At 40.7% G+C, this 18,738-nt stretch overlaps 2 protein-coding genes across 5 annotated transcripts; one reads left to right on the top strand and one right to left on the bottom strand.

Annotated features, from left to right (window-relative positions):
* The first annotated feature begins 96 nt into the window (after positions 1-96).
* On the top strand, positions 97-4,852 carry LOC112553945 (RAB6A-GEF complex partner protein 2-like). Of its 4 annotated transcripts, XM_025221470.1 has the most exons (9): positions 97-235; positions 898-1,036; positions 1,254-1,405; positions 1,647-1,730; positions 2,031-2,180; positions 2,382-2,522; positions 3,072-3,199; positions 3,476-3,653; positions 4,068-4,852. In XM_025221470.1, the coding sequence occupies exons 2-9, from the start codon at positions 936-938 to the stop codon at positions 4,292-4,294; spliced, it is 1,161 nt and encodes a 386-aa protein (XP_025077255.1). In that variant the 5' UTR covers positions 97-235; positions 898-935; the 3' UTR covers positions 4,295-4,852. The 4 variants fall into 4 exon arrangements, with proteins under 4 accessions (XP_025077255.1, XP_025077257.1, XP_025077254.1 ...); XM_025221472.1 differs by lacking the exon at positions 898-1,036 and having other exon boundaries at positions 138-850; XM_025221469.1 differs by having other exon boundaries at positions 138-1,036.
* A 553-nt stretch (positions 4,853-5,405) lies between these two features.
* On the bottom strand, positions 5,406-12,198 carry LOC112554244. Its single transcript, XM_025221941.1, has 2 exons — positions 12,108-12,198; positions 5,406-6,244 (listed from the first exon to the last, which is right to left on the bottom strand). Exon 2 carries the CDS (start codon positions 6,235-6,237, stop codon positions 5,587-5,589), a length of 651 nt encoding a protein of 216 aa, XP_025077726.1. The 5' UTR covers positions 6,238-6,244; positions 12,108-12,198; the 3' UTR covers positions 5,406-5,586.
* Positions 12,199-18,738: the final 6,540 nt, after the last annotated feature.

Here is an 18,738-nt window from a genome sequence, read left to right as displayed (position 1 = left end):
TTTTGAAGCAAAATATTAAAATATCATTCTAAGAAGAAATACTTTATAAACTGTTTATTTATCTTTATATCTACTTTTTAAAAAAATCTACCACAGAAATGTTTACGTTTGGCGACATCACGTTTTTGATGACGTCTAGTCAGTAGGTCGTGCAGACGAACTGCCACATCTGCGACGATCGCTTATGGAAATTAGGAATTATTGAAGGACTTCTTCACGTATTTTTTTTTTACTGGTATATATGAAAACTAGAGTCATGTTTGTAATGTGATTCTTTATCAATGTATCTAAAACAAAGGCATGAGAGTCGCTGTTTTCTGAATTCAATCCACATTTTTCCAAAGTGAAAATGTTTATTGTATAAGGTTATGAGGCATTTAAATAAATGTAAGATCAGATGAACAGTACAGCAAATTAACTCAAAATGAGATAATGTAAAGAAAAGAAAGAAAAAAAACAGTATTTAAATGTTCCTCTTTCTCTCACTATTTCGTCTGCTCATATGCTGAAAACGTATTTTTAAGCTCCAGCTCCACCACCACCACCGCCGCTTTGTTAGTCGTTCCTGGGAACAAGAATGTATTGGGTGGAATCTTATATATTTATATAACAGAAAAACATATCGTAAAAAGTTATTAACTTCCCGTTTGCTTATGTTGATTTCTTAGGAAATATTTGGTGGTGCTGTAGCCTTCTCTTGGGGGATATATTACTGTACATGACAATGCATTGAGGTTGACTGCATCAGGACATAAAACTGAACAATAAGAGAAGTTGTCTAGTCTTTGAGCGCTGGCTGACATTTAGCGAAACAGACCGTTTGAGGAGCAGCTAGTCTTCAGGAGAATAAGTGATTTCAAATCATTAATAATATTACAAAATTGTACTTTATTTCAGATTTAATGAAGATTTATTGAAGACTCAATGGTGTGAAAATGATTGAAGTTTCGGCAAGACTTCCAAGGGGACCAGTGTTCCTGGCTGGAGAAACTCTCCGCTGTGAAATCGTATTCACAAATATTTCCAGAGATAATGAGTACGAAATTTTGGTACTTTACAGCCTCGTTTTAGGACATTTTGAGCTTACCATACCAAGATGGTATATGTTGAGAGGAATATTTGTTAGGCCTTTAGACAATAATGTTATCATTGTATGTGTCCAGTGTTATTTTCATCCACATCACACATCACGTATCATTTCAGTTATTGTTATGGATGTCTTATAATGAAAAGAATTTTATATTTTGTTGAAGCTTGGAGGTGGACACTGTGGCTTGGTCTAGTGTTCAGCTCATATGCCAGTGCTCAGTAAGTGAATCCAGAGTGCAGTTACCTAGAACGCAGATCATGTCAGCTGAGGAAGCCTCAAGTACTGGGTGTGACACATCATTTGTTCCGAACAAAGGTACAGAGCTATCTCATTCTAGTCTCTTCACAGATGTGTGCATGGAACTCAGGTGTTGGATAAATAATTTATGCAAGTTTTCTAACTTTTACTTAAGGGGTGAAAAAATGTCTTCTCATTTTCCTGCAAACTGTACCTTTTGTACTGCAGCTGTTTAGATCAGTTCATAAAGCTCATGCATCATATATTTAGCTCAGTTGTGTTGATGTTGTAGTGGTTTTGCTGGCTTTCTGTCTTGCAGGGGAAAGAGGTTTGACAGTGCTATGCACAAAACCCAAGATATTATTTTGTGATCTGAAACTACAGCCTGGTGAATCACGGACATGTAAGCAATGTTGTCTTAATTTGACCTGCTTGACCTGAATATTGTCTACTATCAGTCATGTTTAGTGGTGTCTTACACAGTATTTTAAATCCTTGTTTAAAACCAGAAACTAGTATTGTCATGTACACGTTTGTCTAGCTGCTTATAATAAAGGCGCTGTTTAGTTTTTAACGGTGTATGTATGTGGTTGGGTGGGTATAGATGGCTGTGTGGTTGGGTGGGTCTCTGTATCTTTGTGCAAGCATACAAATATACATGCTTTTATCTTTTCATACTGATTAAACTTTCTCAACTCTCTAGTTGAATATGAAGATGCTATTCCAACGGATGCTCCACCATCATTCCGAGGTCAGGCAGTGAAGTATTCTTACAAGTTTATCATAGGCACCCAGCGACCAGGATCTGCGACAAAACTTTTGCGTATTCCCTTTAGGGTGATGGTTATGCCCGGTCAGTGACTTTCTCTTTTATCCACCTTTGTTTAATTGACTCTTTTCTAAAAGAGTGTGTATGTTGAGGAATGTGTTTTGCTTAGTAATGATAATGGAGCAGGTTAAACATTTGTTACACATTTTTCTTTTAGTTACAAAATTATTCATGATGGGAAAACACTGACACAACAACAATCAAATCATTTGAATTTTTGTTTAGGTTTGAATGATCTCAGTGTATACAATGAAACAGATGAGATTCGTCCTAGCAATCCATTTCTGCATAATCAAGGAAAAGAAAATTCTGTACTTGATATAGCTCTTCAGGTTATGGCTACTGTCACAGCAAGAAAGGCACCACGTGAGTTTACCTGCACACTGAAAAAAAAAGTTTATTCTATTTGTTTATTAGGAATTGTTTTGAATTTATAAAAGAAAGTTTAATTTGCTGAATACCGATTTGTTAATTTCTTAATTAATTTCCTACAGATAGAAAATGGATTCACGAATAAGGTTTTTTAAGGTAGTAATATTTTTGAAGTTTATTTTCAATACACATATTTAAATGGGGCGATAGAAGCATTGCAAGTTACATGTTATTTACATTAATGTTAGAGAAGGAAGAAGAAATGAGATGTATGTCATCCTCAAGATATCTCAAGGAAAAGCTTGAAAACCAAAATTTTTGGTTCCATCATGTTGGCATAGGTATAAAATATTTTTTCAGTGGACTGTAAGTTATGAGATACTGAGATATGACAGAAGTTATGATGAGGCATCAGTAGGTGTATAAAGAGGGAGATGGACATACTAATGATACAATGCAGTTCACATTTGTGCTGTCTAAAGTGACTGTAAAATGTACTTTATATCTGTTTGCTATAACTATGTTGAAATGTATTACTTCCAGACTCATACAACATCACCAATGTTAAAGGGAAGGTGGCCAAGTTTATGCTGTTCAAACAAGCCTTTAAACTTGGAGAGGATATTGTTGGGATATTTGACTTTTCCGAGGGAACTGTACCCTGTGTTCAAGTGAGTCAGTTATTTGGTAGGCATTTGTGAATTAACTGGCATGGATTAGATGTTTGCTTGATTTTATATAGCACCATGACTTCTTAGAACTGTGCTCTTTCTTTCTACCTAAAACTGCATTGTTGATCTTGACTGTAGGTAAGCTGCTATATTTTTCTTTATAATAAATGTTCTTACCCATGGTGGTCATTGTAGTGTACATGGTGTAAGTTCTGAGTCAACTGTATCCATAGCAACCTTTATTTCACAATTGCTAATGGTTGGATATAATTACAGTTTTCAGTGACACTGCAGAGTGAAGAACAAATATCAGAAGAGTGTCGTCGGAAACCAGGCCAGGGGTCTGCTATAACCTCTTATGTGAAACAGCAGGAGATGTGTCTGCATACAGTCCGGACCTATATCAACTTACCTATTCCATTAACAGCCACTCCAGCTTTCATGACAGATATAGGTGAGTTGTAGCTGCTTCTGTATAAGGATAATGGAAACGTGTAAATGAATATGCCTGTGAGATGAGCTTTAAGTGGGAATGAAAAATTTTCTTGAGACACCAGCAACTTGGTTTTGGGTAATACTTATTTGGTAGCACCTTTCAGGAAATTTTGTTGTCTTGCTGTGTGTTTCATTTTTTTACTGAAAGGCTTATCACCCTTGCCAAGCATTTTCATATTTTGAAATCTAGTTTAGGCTATATGATATTGTGAAGAACAGGATATAAATTCTGTCATGTGTGTAATATTATGAACCCTTCACTGTGAAAGCAGATTTAATATTTTTCAAATAATTAGTGTAATCTGAAACGTGTATGAAGATGGAAATTATAAGGGAGTGTAAGATAAATGATTAGTTTGTGCTATATTTTCAGTCTGCCAGCGTTGGCGACTACATTTTGAGTTTGTGACATCATTATCAGCGATATCAAGTGCACAAGACCTGGCAGCAAATGCAGAACAGGGAGGTCAGTGGCGAGGTCCAGCTACCCTGGATGTAGAAACCATGGTGTGGGATCTGCCCATCAAAGTGTTTCCCACAAACCCACTACATGCTTCTTCTGTTACACTCTTAAAGACAGACTGCACAGTACTTGTATGAGATTCTGCAGCTAGAAGCATTCTGTCACCAGCAGGTAGGGGTCACATTTTGCAGATATCAATGCTGTGTGAAATTCTGCATCAGGAGGCTAAGAAGAATCTAAGGATTTCTTTCTTGTGATAAGCATAACCTACACTAAGGAGGCTGTCAGTCAAAACTATGTGTGGAATGCAAGTAGTGGCACAGCCAGTACTGGCAAAGTTTCTTTTTTCAAGTCTCTAATATTTTTATGCCATATTGTGTAAGATTGGGTGGAGGAAGAATATATATATATTCAAAAATATTCTTTCATTTGTCTTGGAAGAGCACATGGGCATGAAACGGATTTTGTTTGTTGGGGAAGATAGGGTATGGGAACTAAAGAGATTCTGTCATAATTATCTCATGTAATGTGTTATGCTTATTGGGGTTATTGTTTTCAGTCTGAATGGATTTGCTTTTCTGATGGACAGTATTGCATTTAGGGAGAAGGAGATATCCGACATTCTAAATCATATTAATTTAGTGAAAGCTTTTTGCTGTACAGTTCTCATTGAGTAAAGCATTTGTGTAAGTGTTGAAGCTCTCTTGGACTCATACTTTCATTTTACTGAGTGATAATTTGTGTGTTGAAGCGTAAATGCGCTTGAGAAATGTTCAATATTTTTTTCTTTATCGATTATGAAGAAGCGTTTCTTTTCAAAAGATTAAGTTTGTTACTAAAAATCATTAAAACATTCTGCCAAAAAAAAAAGCTTTTGCTGTTATAGAGTGATGCAATTGATAGAGGGGATCAAACCTGGGTGGCTTAGTGACTTCTATGTTATATTCTAGACACGCTTCAGTAGCCTAACAATTAATAAATAACCATAGCAATCCTCAGGTAGCAACATAACACTGTAGAGTAGGACGTAATAGTATATGTCTTAACTACTTATCCAGAAAGTTACATTGAGAAATAGTGTCATGCAGCAGGTGAGCATCACCTTAGAACTAACCGTCCCCACGTGAGATCGTTTACTTCTAATGATGACCACAAAAAAAAATCCGTTTCTAGCCAGGGTTTTTTCTTAAGATTAAATATATTCATAACTTGCTCTCGCAACGTCCATGAAGAGTAAATGGTGTTTAATAACATTTATTCAGAGGAAAAATCCATCAAGATTGTGTAGAGTGAGACCTGCAGCCGCAATTCTGGGCAGTGAGCCGAAGATTAGTGCAGTGTCTGAGGACTGTCTTCAAGAGGACTGGCACAGCATCTGAATACTATCATCTATTCTAGAGGACTGACATGGCATCGCATCTGAAAAAGGTCAAAACCTGATGCGACATCTGCTGCAGCACTCTCGAATCCCAGCGTTAGAGCAGCACATACACTCTAAGCTTGTGCGCTTCTGCACAGTACCATCCTGGGTGGACAAGGTTTTCCTAGCATCCGTTGTACTTTTGGTCAGAGAGCGCGCGACAGCGGGAGGACGCGTAGAAGACACGGTCATGGCGGAGACGGCGAAGTCTCCGGAGGCGTCGCTGTTGACAGAATCATGATGGTCTTGGCACTTGGAGCAGCAGTGGGACGTAGCTTGCCTGCTGCTGAGATGCTGAGGCGACAGGATGCCACGGGCACAGCAGAGACACTCGGGCACGGGGGTGATGGCCTGCCAGCTCGGCTTCTCTTGAAGTGCCGCTTTATCACCTGTCAGCCACCGCTCGCCTTCACCAGCGACAAGGATGGACAGGTGAGGAGACGCGACTAACGCCCAGTCTTGCGAGGTGGGCTCCAGACATTCCATACAACAGCGAGGAGCCTGAGTGGCGTAGCAACAGCTGCACGACCTCTCAGTTGAAGGCATGTCTCCAGTGATGTCATTACCCGCCTCGGCAGCGACGGGTGTGGGCGCCGCAACGTACAGCAGCACCGACAAGGCTAAGGCCACAAGGTGGGAGAATCTGCCTGTCACGTACATGATATACCTGCAACATAATCAGTTCTGTAATATTCGGAGGATCCGACTGTATTATATAAATAAAAGAGAGAATTTGAACGCTTATTGGAAAGGTCGTCTGCCAATTATAAGGAGGATAGAAACAGCACAACTGAATAAAGTATTTTCTCCTTAACACGTTATGTACAGACAGACTACACACTGCATTGAATAATCAACTATTAATTTAAATTTCGAACTTCATATTCCTTACAGGAAAATCTACGCGTTAATGTGATCTCATGTGGGAAAAAAAGAGTCAAACCACTGAACACTACTTAGCTTGTCGAATGTCATCGAGCCAGACGATATCCAGATATTCGATGCCAGTAAATGATAATAACAGCAACGAACTTACATGGCGCCATATTCCAACGCTCATGGCGCTTTACAACACACACATACACGCACAGACAGACATACACATGCACGCACACATGGACATACACATGCATGCACAGACAGACATACACATGCACGCACACATGGACATACACATGCATGCACAGACAGACATACACATGCACACACACACCATAATGCTCTCGTGAAATAGCTTTAGCTTGCTGGCACGGCGTGAGACACGAACAAACGAGCAACACAACGCAGTAGAAGACTTTATTATTTAACTTTACAGCCTTCAAATCCACTGAGCTCCATGTGAATCAGGCCCCTGATGCACTCCTGGGCTCGCTGGCGTGGAATGCACTTATTTTTTTTTTTTTTTGTCATATGAAACATGGCGGCGAATAAATACTGGTCTCCCCCTTAGTTCTCCATGACCTCCATAGCCATCCTGGGAGTTCTTGTATTCAAAGAACACGAGAAGTGCGTGAATCGTGATCTGACAATCGATACAGCGTGTCAAATATTCCACCAATTAACGGTTTTTGTTCTTAGGTAGCGATCAACTCATATCTCGTCATGAGAGTGAGGATGAGCACCACTTGTGTTCTTCCCCAATTCTTTACTTTTAACGGCTTCTTGTTTTCTTCTCACCCGCCCTTCCCCTTCCTTCAGTCCCACCGCGTCATTGCCCCATCATGGCGCATACCAACTGTGAATCAGACCTTCATGCATTTCCTTCTTTCGTTCGCTCAACGTATTTACTTCCAATGTTTTCAGACGGTGGGCTAACGGCTATCAGGCATTTTCGCAAAAAGGCGGCTATGTGTTTCAACAGCAATCTTGTCGCAGATGTTAACTGTTGGTTTCTCCAAATCTGAAAGGTCTCTCATCGAATCTGAATTTACGCCACATGAAGCCACAGTTGCTCGCCTCCACCCTAAATACAAAACTATCTCGTCATAAAAATAATGCTTCTCTGACATTTCCAGGAAGGCCCCATACATGTTTTTCAATCTAGATCTTTCACTCTAGATAAAACACTTTAAAGAAAGGGGAATATGAAATCGTTGTTTAAGTCACATTTATGTCAAGATTAAACTTCACCACCAACCAAGCATGTTCAAACACTAAGCTGGTTAACATGGCGGCTACCTCTAAGGTCAGCATGAAGCAGGAACCAACTGACGATGACATTTCGTGTTTCTATTTACTGCCATTGTTAGACTTTTTCCGTCAAATTCTGTTGCTAAAGGATTACAAATATCAGTCAAGTGGAAGACACGACAAATTATACAATACTGACCACCACCAGCGGTGTGTCAAGCTTTGTTTGACGACCTTTACTATTTTTTAACCTTTAGATGTAAGTGTAATAATGTGTACGGGCATTAACACTCTAACAATATTTTCTAGTTGCTGATGTTAATTGTAAAAGGTTTCCAATCAGGACACCTGTTGAAAATGAAAACATTTCTGCATCCTTTCTGGGTCCCAGAGAAAAATAGTTCCAAGACTTCTCCGATCACATCGAGTTTTACTCGTACACAAGGGATGACAAGGTGTTTCCTTTTTGCGGTGTGGTGACAAGGCTACACTGAGTATGTCGTGTCATGATTAGATGATAATTCCTCTTCATCACGACATGGCGTTTTTAAGTCACGGAAATACGAAACAGCCTGGAGACGGCGGGAAAAAGCTCGGACAGAATGGCGCTCGTGTGCAGGCTCTTTGACAAGACAAGCCTGCATGCCCCGATGTGCCCCGTTATGCCCCGAGATGCCCCGAGCTGCAGCTGTGGCCGGTTGTGTTCAGACAGGCAATCGGAGATAATTTAGCGCAAAAAAGGCTTGTTAGTTTGTTAGTTTGTTACTTGTTATGTTTGTTGTCAATAGTCCACATTCCCACGTCCTTTCCGTCCAGCGGAGAAGTGTCTGAGAGGCATTATAGGACAACTTGTTATAAAGAGTTAAAACTGACTGTGATTATTATTTATGATTATTGTTATTCTGATCAGGATGTATAGCATTGCGTGTTGTCAAAGTCAACAGCTACATCGCTAACTTTCACAAGAAAAAGAAAACAATATCAAAAGGAAAACAGTTTAAAGTCTACTTTAGTATCCTCTGATGCCTGATCCTGAATACTCGTTTGCTGGAGAAAGATGTGAAGGGTGTGTGTGTGTGGGGGGACATGATACTGGCCAAGTGAGAGACACTAGCTCTACATCAAAGCGGCAGTACAGTGGCGAATGACACTTGATAGGTGAGCGCGAGTAGGCGGTAGGGTGGGGTAGTGCGCACACAAATCCTTCATTAGGGTAACATAAAAAAGTTGTGGGTAAAAGATAAATGAGATGAAATAGAAAAACATCTTGTTTGAAAACTTGCAGGCCTCCATGCATTCAAAATGTATTTTTACACGCTATTAATTTGGCAAGATGACACACACACACGCACGCGCTCGCGCACACGAGAGCGAGAAAGAACTATGCGAGGTGCGAGTTCGAGAGATTACTTTTCTAAAAAATGACTTCAGTTTGTTGTAATCGAAGATGAAATGTTCGGGGTTAAAAGCCAGCTTCAATTCTCGCAGGAAAAAAAACCCACAAGCATCGTGGCGGTGGGATACGTGTAAGATAAATCAATTCTCTGTTCTAGTTTCGTTCCGCTCCCCCAACCTCCTCCCATGTACCGAGCGAGTGCCGCAGTTGCTCAATGGACTGGGTCCCCCCACACACTCGTACCCCTTGCATGGTCGCCAAGCCCCTCCCTCACTCCTCCCTCGGCTCATGAGTGAGCTCTGCTCCGCCTGCTCGTCGTTCAGTGATTGTCTTTCCGTGCTAGCAGTTGACTCCCCTCTCACCCAACCCTCATTTGTTAGCAGCGAAATGGAGATAATCACATGAATTCCCCACTTTCCACATCCTTTACATTCGTAACAACACTACACAGCATTGCTACAAGGAGTCAGGTATCATCTTCCCGCATGAGCATTTTTTTTCCAATTAGACACTGTCGATTGAGCTTGCGCGGTAGAACATTTTATAGTTTTACCTGCCTACTTCTTCAAGAAAAGCCATGCAGGTGTGGCTAAGTGAAACTGTTTCTCCTTAAATACGAGTATAGTGATATTCTTAGTATAAGATTTTAACTTCTCATTCTCAATTAGTGTGTGTGTGTGAGTGCGTGTGCGCGAGTGTGTGCGCGTGTGTACATAAACATGTTGCACCAGTCAGTGTTTTCTCTGTTTATGGTCGTCTACAGCAGTGGTTCTCAAAGTGTGGTCCGCGGCTGACAGTCGTCATATGTCAGCAAAGTGATGTTTAAAGTGATGCATTCCTCGCATTAACATTTTAATTAGAAAGAACGAGGTAGTTTTATGTCAACTTGTTACTATACTACTGTCACAAAAGGACATTTAGTTTTGAATTAAAATGAAACAAATGCGGCAATTTAAATTTGAAATTCATAGTACAGACTGATTTTTAGGACTTGGTGGTCTGAAGAGTTTTTACTTAAGTAAAGTGGTCCGCGGTCCGAAATATTTTGAGAACCACTGGTCTATTGTTTTGACTTGCTTACTTCATTGCCTGTTACAGCTGAGCATTTATATTTTAATAGTGGTCTCTTTTGACTGCCACGCGTTGGTATTTTAGAAACTAATGGTTGGTGTATACAATTTATAACATCTGTTATTTCTATTTATTTTCTATTTTATGTCATCTTATAACAGATTTATTATTTCTATTTATTTTATTAGTTTTTTGGAATACCTGATAAACTGGTAAAATTGTAGCAGATCAAGTTTTCAGTAGCATTCCTAGTTCTCAGAAAATAGATTTTTTAGGGAAAGAAAGAACAGAAAAAGGTTTTGTTAGATGCCATGGTCTACCTGCTCTACCTAATCTACAATAAATATAAGTATGAGCACTCGGTTTTCATGTAGATAGATAAAACACACCTCCAGTGTGAGTGTAGATAGCAGTCTACAGATATTGTCAAGAATGTTGCTGTTGTTTCAAAATAAACCATTCATAACACCTAAGGAATAAACAATACACGCAGCTGATCGTGTGTGTGTGTGCGTGTGTGTGGAGGGGGAGGGGACCCTTCCAATGTCAAACTGCTAAAAGCTGTACCAGCTGTTCGCCCCTTACAAAGCACAGGTAGTTATCTATATTTACAAACACCGGCTATTTAATGTTTTGAATGATTAGACCCAATGCAGGTTTATGTTTACATTTATTTTGAAAACTAGCTGGTGAAGGCTGTGATGTTAAAGCACTGTGAACAAGAACTAATCGTAGGAGACTTGACTCCGCGCTATGTTATTGTGTTCTCCTAAGGTGCATTTGATTTTGTCTCAGTTAAAAAGAACAGTAACATTGTCTACAAAAGGAAAAAAGTGTCTAACTTGCCTTAAAAATAAAATATAAACACTCGAACCTATGACACAGTGCAGAAGGACAGGAACAAAGATTTTAAATACTGTAACCCAGGGGATAAAAGCAAACGAGGGCGTTAACCCCGACAAAATTTCAAAGGTTGAACATGGTAAACAAGCAACATAAACATGCGCGTGAAGAAAGGCGCGGATGCCACATGTCTGTCCAGTAGAAGAGATGCCATTGCATCAGTTTTGTGAGTTTGTGGCTTTGTGCAGATGACTGGGTGCTAAAGCTCTGTTTCCGTCAGATGCTCTCGTTCATCGGGTGTAAACTAGGTATAACTTAGACTGCTTTCATCTTTCATTTTCTTCTCGTCACTCTCGGGAATGTGGCAGTCCGCTGTGTTGATGTCTAGAAACGGAGGCGATGTTAAGTGACACACCAACATGGCACTCCAGTCGGCTCACAGAAAAAGAAACTGCTCTACAAAGACTGATCGTCGGTTGTGACCGATCGTCGCCGACTCTGTCGTCTATACGGGTGTCACCTGGTGCTGTGCTTTCAACAGCGATTTCTGTATTTGCTTCGCCTGTACCTGTTTTATGGTGTGAAAATGTCTCTCAAACTTCCAAGTAAAGATGCAACCGGATCAAACGAATCTAAGCGGGGCTCGAAAGCCATGTCCTTAGGTCAGCTGTTGGATGCGCTTGCTCGATGTAACCCCAATGAATAAAAATCAAGTATGCAGAAAATGTTGGGTATATATGGAACACACTTGAGAATATTTGGAGTGGTATTGAAAACACTAAATTTAGCGCTAAAACTGCTAAAATATGGCCGTTACGGGAACACTTTTCAAATTACGCGAGAATTTCTCACGCATGAAACAATACCTGCATGCTGAGATTTGTTTTAAGACGATGGTCCAGCAATCCACTTAATGTTATTATGATTCCAATACAGATTTCCTAAGATTGATAAGTCTGACTGCATAAAACTTGACAACCTAAGCCGAAAGAAAACTTTTTCAAAATTTGAAAAATAGAGACGAGCGTTTGTTTTTTTGCACGGCTACTCTCTGAAGTGAAGAGAAAAGGTTTGCTGACTCTGTACCCACCTGCAGTTAGCGAGGGTCTAGTGGTCGCCTGTGTGGTTGGTCACTCCCGCAGGCTGCTGCTACTCGGCGCCGAGGAATCTGTGATTTGCTGGTACACCAAGAGGTGAAGAGTTAAGTATATCAACTTTATATGCTTGATGACGCCATCTGTCCCCCACCCGACCCCACCCCGAACAGTGAAATCTCGCGTTCTCTTGCTGGGCCTGGCAGGCTGTGGCAGGAAGGAGACCCCCTAGCCCCCTCTCCTCTCAGGAGCTGTTAACGAGCGACGGAACGAGCGGCACGAGCAAGAACGGGGTGTGTCACGTGACACCGAGTAGACACTGCGCCAGGCAAGGTGCACGACTGTTTGATGACGACGTCATGGCGAGCCTCTCATCGCGCGCGAGAGGACGTGTGGCGCTTGGTGCAGCTCACCATCCACACGGAAACAAGAACCTCTCCTCTTGAGTCGATGTAAGAAGTTGTTACATTCTCGAACTAACTGAACAGACGTATATCTTGGCCTGTACAGAAGTAATGTTGCAGTGGTCGACGACGAGGCGAGATTTCCCGATGGAATCTTGAGAAAAGTTGACTTCAGTCGCTCAACGTTCGACTTATGAAGACGTTAGATGTAGACGTTGCTATCTGTATCACATAGGTGTGCGAAAGCAGGTGAAAATTGTTTATTTGTTGTCCTGGTGACATTGGAGTTGGACCAGTCACCAGCGAGAACACAAGCATTCCAACATTTCACTCACGCACATTTAACTTAAAAGATAAAAGAGCGAGGGGCACTATCACAAACGTTTTATAATTTTATTTTTAATTAATAAACTTCTCAATGACTAAACGACTTTGAAATTTGTTAATAGCTTAAGAGAGTGCCCCTCACACTTTATATTTAAGTTCTATGTATTCAAGAAAATCACGAGACCCAAGGAACACAATTATTTTACTTTTTTAGTACTTTTCAAATCAAAGTGTGTTTAACATTTTTTAAAAAATACTTATTTCAGACTTTTTAGTCCTAATTGGGCATGTAAGTTCTCATACGAAAGCATTTCATCAAGGTCTACACTATTGCACAGCTTCTTTCCCAGTTAGGTGAGATATTTTTATATCACAAAACCTTCCAGAGATATCATTCTACTATTTCTACATACGCTTCTCCTTCCCCAAAAAAGCTTTAACCTTAAATTTACCTTGGTACGATCGTCGGTACTTCCTTTATAAAACACTAACGGGTAAACTGTCCTCCAGGCTGTTTTGCTGATTTCCTCAAATAACACCCGAACTTCTCTAAAACTTAATATTCCCATTCCTAGAATAGACATTTTAAAATCAAGTCGCAAATAGGGAATATGCTGTGGAATATCCCCATCTCACATCTTAAGCAAATGAACTCCCCCACCTGCTTTCGATACCACTTACTAAAATACTCATATCACAGTGTAGGAGACTTTGATGAGACCCCCTCCAAAAAATCATAGACCATAAAACAGAGATACTTCCTAACACCAGGATCCCTGTAAATACCTGTTCTAACCACCACTTTTGTACATAGTCACCTTCCACTCTCTTTTGATGTCATAGTTCATGTTTATTATCACTTAATTTCTTAGTAATTAGTTCACTTCTTAGCTTGTTCTTCCTCCGTAAAGGGTGAGGACGAGACAAAAAAAGCATGTCTTGCTTACTCTACCGCCCTCGTTAATAAAGATTTGTCATGGTCGTTGTCTTTCACATCGCTTGCATTTTGTGAACCATGGAGGCCCAAGACAATGCTATTGGTAGCATTCTTCTTTCAGCAGTACCATAGGTGAATTTGGCCGAGAACTATTTCAATATTGGATTAATCTGATGTCTCGTATACCTGTGTGGGTGTAAAATTTCAGTTATTGTACCCACTGCACCATTTACTAGACGGAGATGTCTATGTTTGATTTCGATATCACTTTGGCTTCTACAAATACCTGAAGTTCCTTAGGCAGACCATCAGTCTGATCGACATCCACTAGCTGATCCTGTGCCTTTATCTTAAAATTTTGTGCTCCTTGATGTCCAAAGTACTGATTGTGAGGGTCAGATGCTCGCTGACTGGTTGGATCCGTAGTGCCTTTTCAATTGCAAACTCACCTGTAAATTCTGTACTTACTGAATTGAATAGTTCTGCCCTGTCTTCAGATCGTAGTTCCCAATTCTTAGAGAAGTCAGTTTAACCAAGAACATATTATCACCTTGCTATCTCGTATTTTCTGTTCATTCTACCAGTTTGAACAATCGCCATAGGCGTGTTGCTGGAGCCATACTGAGGTTCGAATACCTGACATCCGCGAATAGGTGGCAGTTTCAGAAGTTCACAGAACAGAAGCACATTGATACCATCAAGTAAGTGTACACAATCCTTTAACTGCTTTAAGCGTGAATCAACCATAACGAGCATTTCATATGGAAATACTGAAATTTAATGTATGAAGAGGAACTTGGTATCCTTCCTTTCCGACTGACTGACTGACGCGCCGCATCTACTTATACACACTTTCAAATCTTGACATACCGGGTTTCAACGATATTTGATACTTGTTGGATGTTTTCACGAACTTTTTAGTTTTATGGGTTTTTTTCTAAAATGCAATCATCCAGGGAACAACTGCATACGAAAGCGGAATCAAGCCTGCATAATTACATTTCTTGAAATGTTTCTTTTTTTTTGGAGAAGAAAGAAAAATTAAAAAAAAAAAGTTTACTATTTGTGGAATTCTGGAAATGAATTAATATTGCATTGTCACGGGAAATAAGAAACTGGTGACAATTGCAGACCTGTACAACGGTGGGAAGTGGTTGAAAAATCGATTACAAAATGCCAACTGAGTGATTTTTGTGTGATTTTCAGCTCAGCTTTCCTCCAAACTGTCAAAATCATGAGTTACAACACCAAGCCATCAACATAATATTCATCTATATCCTCGTTATCCTTATCAACATCGCCGGTCATTCATTTATTCTTTTCTTATAATCATTACTGGCTCCACGATTAAAAAATTCATAGTAATGATAAATTGTCGATTTTGTGTTTTTTGGTTTTCCGTTGTAATAGCTTACTGGCATTTGTAGCTTTTGTTTGAAGGCTTCTACCTTAGCCTAGTTTTCAGGAGCAAGTGACATATTTACCTGATGTGCGGCTTTGTTAAAATAATTTTCTGTGCTAACCTGGTGTAGTGCGAGATGTTCGTCAATGGACATGATAACAAGGAAAGACAAGAGAGAATATTTGAGACCAGGAGACAAGAGGAAAGACCAGGAGAGACCATAGGAGGTAGTAGGAGAGAGTAGCAGAGGCGACAAGTTGCACAACACGCCGTGCGCTCTTTTCTCCACTGAGAGAGTGAAAGAAAAAGCTTGACTCATGAACAAATTAAAGTAAGCCTGCAATCGCTGGAAGTGGGGGTGTATTGATTTGTAGCCCGACATCCCACCCTCCTGATTTTCTTTCTTGGCCTGTCGGATGCTGCACTCTCACCAAGCGGAGAAGGATCAAAGTAATTCTCACCTGTAGACCCACACTGCAGTGCACCTTCCGGCGTCTGCCTTGTCCCCACCCTGCTGATGAATTTTCAGATTAATTTTGTAATTGCTCCGAAGAGGTGCGTGGCCACCTGGGGAGACATCGTCACGTCGCTCCTGTCATCAGTTGACGAGCAGATAGCCACTTCGTGCGATGACAGCAATAAGGTTGATGTCAGGGCGGCAGTGTTGGCGGATAAATAATGGAGGTGACAAGTTGTTATTTCAGCGGGACTTACACTCGTCTGCATGTCTGATGAATCGCTCGGTGATGTTTCATTCTTGAAAGCACATCGTCGATGATGCGAGGCAGTGTACCACGGCTGACCTGAGGTAAACACGGGGCACTTCAACTGATCGAGGTGACACGGCGCTCAAAATAAGTGAGCAGAGTTCACTGTCACCACAGGTAGATACAGGTGACAAGAAACCTGAACCACAGATCTTGCTACACCTGTAGCTTTAAAAGTATAGCTTCAAATATTTAGTATTTTTAATGGTCCGGAATAAATAGTCTGAAATGTTGAAATCAATTCAAAAGTCCCGGAATAAGTAGCTTAAAAAGCAGGGAATAAAAATTGGGAATACAAGAATATGAGCGAAATGAGGCTAAATGAATGTGAGAGAAATGAAGACAAAGTTAAGGACAAGAACAACGACAGTTCCTCTTTCAAGTTGTGCCATCAGCCAGCAGCTCACTGAATGTCATAAATACCGACTGTTTTTCTCTTCACCTCTGACCTTTTGTGTTGTTTACAGCATAACAACAAGGTAGAAAGTTGACAACAGAATTTTTGCCTGCTTCCTGTGTAAGTGTGTTTATATGACATCTGTATGTAACATGCACAGTAGTAATGTCCCCCATACCATGTGTGCGGTAAATGTGTTCAAATGTCCGTCTTGTAGACAGCTAGTCAAAGACGATCGTCTTACCTCCGATATTGCTTTGGCGGTCTATGCTGTTTTTTTAATATATGTGTGTGGGTGTGTGACAATAATATCGTGAACTCTGGATGTTCCTAGTCCAAAGCTACGAGACCTGTAAATACAGCGCAATGGTGTTTTTGATTGCAGTAAAACATGACTGAGGAATGATGGAGCTCACTTTACCGCCTTCCCTACATTCGGAAAGAAATTCTCTGTTTCAGTCAGTTAATATGCTTAACGCTGTAAAGACACGGGGAGGGAATGCCACAATCTGTGTCTCCGCCTGCAGTCTTTCATCTTGTCTTGTCCCAAGACGCTGATCAAACCTCACGACTGCCCACTCGGGATTGGCTGCGGGTGCGATCACGTGGTCTGGGTCGCCGCAAATTAGACGGAGATAGATGGCGCTCGTTTCATGTGCCATCTTTGAACGCAGACCACATACACCGGCACCTGAGAGCAATGCAAGAAGTTTTCCATTGCGTTTGTTGTCTGCGGCCTCAAGCCTTCCACCAACGCCATTTTGGTGCCTCATCGACATTCCACAGCAGCCTGTCTTCTGCTCGTCTGACTTTTATTGTCTCCAAACAAAAAAATGCGTTTGTACACGTGCATGCATGAATGCTAATGCGCTAAGGATGTGTGGGTGTACTGTATAAACATGCAGGCGTGTGTGGTGGCACAGGAACAGCCAGAGCAAACAAAAAACAACAACAACAAAAAACAAACAAAAAACAAAAACAAAAACAAAAACAAAAACACACACAACAACAAAAAGAATGCAGTATAACAGTCTAGTGCATTAATTGTGACCTTAGTGGACTTAGCTTTAGCGTGTTAGCACATCGGCCCCAATCGCAATAGAAGCTGGAGTTGGTGCTAACCTCTGTTACTTTTTTCGGTAGAAGATTCAAAATTCACAGAGGTTTGTGGTACTTTTAAAGAACATATTCAAGTAAAAATTGCGTACATATATTTCTGATTATAACTAGACCGTGTGATTCAGGGAGGTAACCATACCCTCGCGTAACTCTCAAGGAATAGCCTCCCCTCGATCACGAAGTCGCGCTGTTGGCGCTGGTCTGGAAGCTTGTCGCCAAGTATCGCGGTCTGCACACGATCACAAGAGCCATCAGCATCCTTCCTGCAGACATCAACCTCCATGCAATGTGCTCGCCATCAGAAAAGAAAAGCTCGGCGCTTGACATTGTGTGACAAGGCAGAAAGGAACAGAAGGTATCAGTGGGAGGTATCTTTACTAAGCTGCGTCGTGCACTTTATCAACAACATTTATTTTCTCCTTCACTCACAGGCGCGTTTGTAAAAATAAATTTCCTTCTGACACTCCAAGTTCTAATTCTAATCCAATCTTTTGACTACACACGAGTCGATTCGTTTACACAATGAGTACGAAAGTTAAGTGCACATAAGTTATTTATTAGAGTAATCAGTCATCACCTACTAAAAATTACAATTTGTAAATGTGAATTAGTAACGTGATACATGTAGGTCGTCCGCCATTATTATATAAATCAACAATTGGAGTATGCTGGAAGTAAAGATAGAGACTACTGGTCTCTATTCTCTCTGCTGATGTGGTGAGCGGATGCCTGTGTATGTCCGAGCGAGGAATAATGTATTTCTTGTTTATAACAGAACAATATGCAAGGCACTATGGCTCATCGCCACATCTCATTTACTAGTGCAACTTAAATTTGTTATTAAACATGGCGAGTGGGCGTGTAATGTACGAAACAATCTTAGCGGCTCATTGCCGATTTTTGATACAGTTGTGTGGTCTTTAGGCCGTACCGACTTTAAAAACTGCTTTTTCCACTGCTTTTTCAAAAAGCCATGTTCCTGACCAGCTAGCGTGAAGGCAGTATTTACACCTCAGCCAGTGACGATAAAAATGGATTTTCTAAAAACTCATTTACTTGTCGCTGAATGATTACATGGAGGATGTGGTCGAATTGACCAGTGTCCTTGCAAGCTACACGGGAAAAGATCTGAGGACCGTTAGCACAAGACGTAGCCAGGGCCGGCGCTAGGCTGTGTTGCGCCCTAGGCGAAAGAAAAATTCTGCGCCCCCCCCCCCCCCCCACCTCACAAAAAGTGAACCATGTTATATCATTTATTTTGCAATTTATTTAGT

Source organism: Pomacea canaliculata, linkage group LG13, assembly GCF_003073045.1.
Source record: "Pomacea canaliculata isolate SZHN2017 linkage group LG13, ASM307304v1, whole genome shotgun sequence".
In the NCBI taxonomy this organism is placed as follows: Eukaryota; Metazoa; Mollusca; class Gastropoda; order Architaenioglossa; family Ampullariidae; genus Pomacea; species Pomacea canaliculata.
Note: the sequence above shows the minus strand (reverse complement) of the source record. Positions and strands in the feature narration are given on the sequence as shown.

Coding starts and splice junctions, on each gene's coding strand:
- LOC112553945 (XM_025221470.1), top strand. CDS start 936: ATGATTGAAGTTTCGGCAAGACTTCCAAGGGGACCAGTGTTCCTGGCT. Junction 1,731..2,030: donor GCCTGGTGAATCACGGACAT/GTAAGCAATGTT, acceptor TCAACTCTCTAG/TTGAATATGAAGATGCTATT. Junction 3,200..3,475: donor GAACTGTACCCTGTGTTCAA/GTGAGTCAGTTA, acceptor ATATAATTACAG/TTTTCAGTGACACTGCAGAG.
- LOC112554244 (XM_025221941.1), bottom strand. CDS start 6,237: ATGTACGTGACAGGCAGATTCTCCCACCTTGTGGCCTTAGCCTTGTCG.